A 6,000-nucleotide genomic window follows, 5' to 3' on the forward strand; every position below is an offset into this window, starting at 1 on the left:
TATAATAGGATTCCAATCGAATTTTGTTCCAAAAGTACAGTGTGTATAAGGGATTGACTATAATCCTATTGGCTGAAAAACAAACTAGCACCATTTTTTCAGACTGAATTTTTCCGTATTTTTTAAAAGAGAGTTTATACAATTATCTCCCTTTACTTCATCTAGTCAAACCACAAAAGAAAGATTAAATTTAAACTACAGAAAAGCTTGAGAGCATTATGCACCAAGGATCCTCCTGGGTAGTTCCTTATTGACTCCTCTTGACAGAATGCATTTTTACAGAGGCAGAGAAAAACCAAGGCATAATCTACTGAAAACACATAAACCAGGTTGTTCACAAATCTAAATAAATAAACGAATGAAAAATAAACAAGAAGCACTGTTCCAGAATTGCAGCTAACAGTGAGCTAGCTGCACATGGGCTACCCAAACACTTTGGCCTAATTTTGCAATGCTGCTTCCATTGCCCTGTTGTAACTATTACAATATCCCAATTCAGGAGGAAATAACAGATTCAATGAAAGGCTGGGCTTTAAGTCCACCTAACTCAAAACTTTTTCAAGATCTATTTCTTCCCCTTCTGCTCCCATTTCTGTCCTACAAATCCCCCCCAATACCAGTCTGCATCATGCTAAGTTCCCCTATCTCGCTTCACAAATGAAGGAACAAAGATGAGAAAGAAAATCAAATCTATATTCAAAAATCCAATAGTGCAAACAGGAAGAAAGCACCAATTCATTAATTAAGAGCTCAGTCATCAAATTCTGGCAGCAGCTGTTAAGGAGATTTAGTTAGCTGGGCAGAGGGAGGAACTGGGGTCCCTCCTTGGTTGGTTGGTTTTGCTTTCAAAGCTAAATCAGATCCAGAGTGTTGAGGAGGAACCCACAGAAGAGTGCTTATGAGTGTCCTCACTTGAGTTCAGAATTTTTAATGGGGTGAGGAGAGGGGGAGAAAGAGGGCTCACTTTGCTCGATCGAGGAACTCAGCCAAGGAATCCAAGAGCACCTACAGCCCTCCCCTTTCCTTCCTCTTCTATACTTTTATGAAAATCTATTTCTAAAGCACCAGTTGGACTTCTAAGATAAGTTTGGTGCAACCTGATATGCGGAAGCAAGCCGGAAAGAAGCTGGTGACTAATAAATCCCCACCCCTCATACCAACAATAACTCATGGGTCAATTCACCCAGTTAAAAAAGAAAGGGGGGGAAAAACCAGTCAAAAGCCAGAATGCAAAAAGCAAGATCTCTTCAGAGTCCAGCCGAGCCCACAGATGGATGGTGCCTATAGCTATGAAGTTTCTATTTGCAAAAAATACCTTATTTTCTTCTAATTTGGTCATCGCAAACACGTAGGCAAATGGGTGGGTTTAATTTTCTCTTCAGCCTCTCTCTCTCTATATATATATATATATATTAATTAGAAAAAGCATCCAAAAGAACTAAAGTGATCTAAAGGCATTGCTTTAATGTGTCTCCATAACAATCTTCAATAAGATTCAAGCCAATATTTATTAAGCAACTAGTTGGTGTGAAAACTGGGACAGGGGAGATGAGGACATTAACCAAAACAATCCCTGCCCAGGGAGGCAATATACTTAAGGTATATTAGACAGATTTTCAGTCAACAAATTCTTTACAGTCAACAAACTATCTGTGCCCAGATACTATAGAAATCCTGGAAATAAAAACAGAAGGGAAAATTCAACCCAGACATTCAAATTAGGAAACAATGCGTAATTATCTAGATGCATACAAGCTATAGCCAGAGTATGCAAGGGTAATTTGACAGTTATTTTGCAGGAAACACTATCTCAAAAGATTCCAGACAAATTCTAGACTCCTTAGTTTAAGTAACACTAGATATGAAACAGCTAAAAAGTAACTATAGTTTAAGACTTTCAAAGTCTCCAAAGGTTAAATGACTTTCCCAATAGGACTATTTACCATACATAGTGTTTATTTTGAATCCATGCATTATTTATGTGATTTTGACACTTCCATTAGATATATTGATAGATAGAAGCTGAGTGAATCTATGGTGTGGCTGGGATTGGTATTTGCTGAGGCTGGAAAAGTGATCAATTGCACTGAGTCCAGAAGAAACATTTTTTGAAAATAAGCCATATGGGATGCACCAAATGCAACCAGTGAAGGTAAACAAGTCATTAAGTGTCGTCTGGCATATACACTGTGAACATTCCAAGCTTCTCCAATCCATCTGCACTGACACAATCCACAGCTGATTCCCTGTTTGCTTAGACCAGGGGATCAGGACTTCATTTTGAAAATTTCAACTACTAGCTAGATCAGTTTCCATCAACTTTGTGGCAATGACCTCTTTCTACTCCCCCAAATTTCCTTAACATCACTCTTGAAAATACTGATCCTATCTGAGAGGGTATGAGTAGACAGAGTCTTTTGGAAAGGGCACTTCTATGAATGAGAACTCAACCTCTTCCTCACCTACTGCATGCAAACCACTAGGTTCCCTTTTCAAGGCTCAACTCAAAGGTGACCTTCAACAAGGGGACATACTCCCCTTGGCCAGATGTTAGTACTCCTTCTGCTTGTTCGTTTTTTTTTTCTTTAATTTGTATATAACTCAAATTTTTATATATGGAGTATTTACCTATCTGTATACCTAGTTATCTCCTCATTCCCCCAAAGTAGATAGAATGGAAGGTCCTACTGGGCAGGCAGGGACTGCTTGTTTTTGCTCTTCATATACTCAGAATATAGTAAACATCTCATAGCATTAAAAATAAAGAACTGGAAGAGATTAAGAGGTTATGTGAGTCCAACATCCCCATTTACAGATGAAAAAAAAAAACTGAGTTTAAGTTAAAGTTAAGTTAAAAATAGTTTAAGTCACTTGCTGGTAAATGTGGAAGGTAAGAAGATTTTAGTCTAGCTCTTCCTGACTGCAAGTCCAGGAACTCCACAATATCATAGTAACAAATGTTTGTTAAACTGATAAAACTTGGAATTCAACTAGGAAAGCATAATATGGTATTATGAACCCTTCTCCCCCCTCCAAGAATTTCAAGTTAATCAATCCAAGCAGTCAAATCCTGGTAGAGCCACTTCCAAATCTCACATAGGTCAAGCCACTTCATGTCTCTAAAGCTCAGTTTCCCTACTGGGCCAGATAATCTCTCAGACCCCTGCCAGCTTTAGATCTCTGCTTATGATATAATGTAAAGGGCAAAGTATCTCAAGTCCAGGGCAGAAACTCAAATCTGCTTACCCTCTGCTTAAAATCTGCTTACTCTCTCTGGCTTGAAAAAGATAAGGGGCTTGAACTAACTTGATCTTTAAGGAAAGACCTTTCCAGCTTCAGATCAAAAATCCCATTAGAACCCACAGACGGACTTTGTAAGTAACCTGCCAATGACAATATCCGAAGCTACTTGAAATACAGGAATGCTGGGAGGGATGGTCCCATTTCTTAACAGGTAAAAGAGGGCAAGGAGATATGACAGGAGAGTGAGTTATATTGATGCTGAAGGTCAAAGGCGGTGCCTCGGTCACCAACACACCCATGACTGTGTCCTAAATCGGAGGCAGAAAGGCAAAATTTGATCGGGGACTGTGCTCGCAGGCGGTCGGGCTGGATGTGTGCTCCTGTGCCGGACAGAAAGAGACAGAGACAGAAAGAGAGACAGACAGACAGACAGAGTCAGAGAGAGACAGAGTCAGAGAAAAAGTCAAAGACAGAGGCAGAGAGAGAGAGAGAGAGAGACAGAGAGACAGAGAGACAGAGACACACAGAGAGAGTGTGTGTACATTCCGCAAATTCGCTGCCTCCCAGGCCGGCCCCGCTCCGCCCCCGGGGCCCCCAGGTACCTTGTAGCTGGGCGGAGAGGGCCTCCTGGTGCTGCTGGTACTTGAGCGCCACCGCCTCGGCTTTGCGCAGCTGGCTCTGCAGCTCGTAGTAGAGCATGGCCCCGTAGAGGACGCCGAACACCACGGTGAGCAGCAGCAGCGTTTGGAAGATCCGTTTCTGTTTTCGGGAGCACATCCCGTTTCCCATAGTCCCCGCTTTGGCCCCCCGAGCCTCCTTCTCCTCCACCTCCTTCTCTTCTGCGCCCCAAGCGCTTCAACAGCTGCAGCCGCCGCAGCAGGAGGGGGCTGCAGCACCCGGCAGCAGAAGCAGCATCGGGCACGGGTCCGAGAGAAGGGAGGAGGCGCAGGCGGCGCAGGACCCCCAGGCACAGCGGCGCGCGATCGCTTCAGCCCCCTGGCACTGAGGGGCGGGCTGCCATCTACGTCGCCACCGCTACCGCCGCGACCGCTCCAACTCCAACTCCTTGGGGCAGCGGCGGAGCAGCAAACTTTTCCTGAGTGCGCTCTCCCCGAGTGCTGTCGCCCGCGCGGGGCCCCTTCGCATGCTTCGGTGCCGGCTGCCCAGCCTGCTTCGGTCTCTGGTCCGGCGGAGCCGAGGGGGCGGCCAACCGCCGCTTCCCTGCACCCGCGGGATCCGGCCGAAGCGGGTTGCTGGCAGGTTGGGCTGGGCTGGCCGGCAGCACACAGGTCAGGGTCCGGACAGGCCGGCTCGGACTCCGGGCGCTACTTTGTTGCCACCTAAAGGAGGGTGAGAGTAGGACAAAGAGAAGCGAGGCTGGTCCCGGTCCGCTGGCCGGCTCCTTAGCCCGGGCGCATCGCTGCTGGGCTAGGCTAGAATGCGGGGCACGGCGCGCCTGGGCCAGGAGGGGGTGACCACTGCCGCTTCGACCGCTGCCTCTGGCCGGGCCGGGGCCACCATAGCCTCCCACTCAACTTACGTGTCACCCACCAGCCCCGCTCCTCCGGCCAACGGGATTCCGGGAGGAAGTCCCGCGCGCGGCTCGGCGCTCATTGGGCTGGTCCGAGCGGCCACTCCCTCCCTTTGGGGAGGCAGGGCCCAGCTCCATTGGGCGCCCGCTTTGTCTGTCTGGCCGGAGGGCTCTGGCGGCCCGCCCCCCGCGCTGGCTGGAGGGGGGCTACTTCGCTTGGAGAGGTGGAAAAAAGCTGGAACTGCGGGGTGCCCACGTGGAGCCTGTCCCGGGTGGGAGGAGGAGGGCGAACAGAGGGGACTTTTAGCTGTCGCTGGACAGGGGCATGGAACTAAGCGCACGTGTGTGACCGTGTGGGTGTGTAATTGTGTTTATTATGTTTGTGGTCCAGACGCCGACACATGAACCGCGGGCACTGTGAATGAGTGTGCGCATCCCAAGTGTGAGCACACGTGGAAGGGAAGGAGGGGCAGAGGGCGTGTGGCAGACACCCAAGTGCCCAGAGGACACTGGCTGGGGAATGCAGGGCCCTCTCTGCCTTCTACACACAGTGTGTAAATGCTGCACTCACACGTGGAGTGCGATATCTTCGGAACCTACATCCTCAGATGGGATCTGGCGTGTGATACACACATGCGGATTATGTACTACATAAGTCTAGGTGTGTGCATCCCCGGATCCAGGTGAACTGGAAGTGCCGTGTCAGCTATCTACAGAGGCCCTTGGAAATCAGCCTGTTAGTGAAGAGAGGATTGAAAAAAAATGAGAGAGAGAGAGAGAGAGAGAGAGTCTGAGAAGAGACAGAGAGATTGTGAGACAAGAGTATGAGAGAGAGAGAGACAGAGTCAGAGGCAAATTGTATGAATGTAGGTGTGTGTGTGTGAGAGGGAGGGAGGGAGGAAGGGAGAGAGAGAGAGGAGAGAGAGAGAGAGAGAGAGAGAGAGAGAGAGAGAGAGAGAGGAGAGAGAGAGAGAGAGAGAGAGAGAGAGAGAGAGAGAGAGAGAGAGAGAGAGAGTGAGTGCTCTTGTTACCCAGAGCTTCCCCACCCCCAATAGAACGATTTTTAAAACAAACTTCACTGGCTGAAATGAGTTTATATTCCCTTCCTCATGTATATTTATTTTATTAGTGGTGAGAAAAGCAAGTCATTGAAACATTTCTAAATTACATTGTAAAGGAGAGGAGTATCTATTTAGATAAAAATAATTGAAACATTAGCAAAACTG

General features: G+C 47.2%; 1 protein-coding gene across 5 annotated transcripts in view; it reads right to left on the minus strand.

The window, feature by feature from the left end:
* GOLIM4 (golgi integral membrane protein 4) overlaps window positions 1-4,107 on the minus strand; it is a 101,562-nt gene extending 97,455 nt beyond the window's left edge. For 3 of the 5 annotated variants that reach the window (XM_051983130.1, XM_051983132.1, XM_051983131.1), the window contains exon 1: window positions 3,846-4,107. In XM_051983130.1, coding sequence (XP_051839090.1) covers window positions 3,846-4,032 — 187 coding nt within the window. In that variant the 5' untranslated portion in view covers window positions 4,033-4,107. The remainder of the gene's footprint in view (window positions 1-3,845) is intronic. The other 2 variants (XM_051983133.1, XM_051983134.1) reach the window with 1 other exon arrangement.
* Window positions 4,108-6,000: the final 1,893 nt, after the last annotated feature.

Source organism: Antechinus flavipes, chromosome 3 (genome assembly GCF_016432865.1).
Source record: "Antechinus flavipes isolate AdamAnt ecotype Samford, QLD, Australia chromosome 3, AdamAnt_v2, whole genome shotgun sequence".
Lineage (NCBI taxonomy): Eukaryota > Metazoa > Chordata > Mammalia > Dasyuromorphia > Dasyuridae > Antechinus > Antechinus flavipes.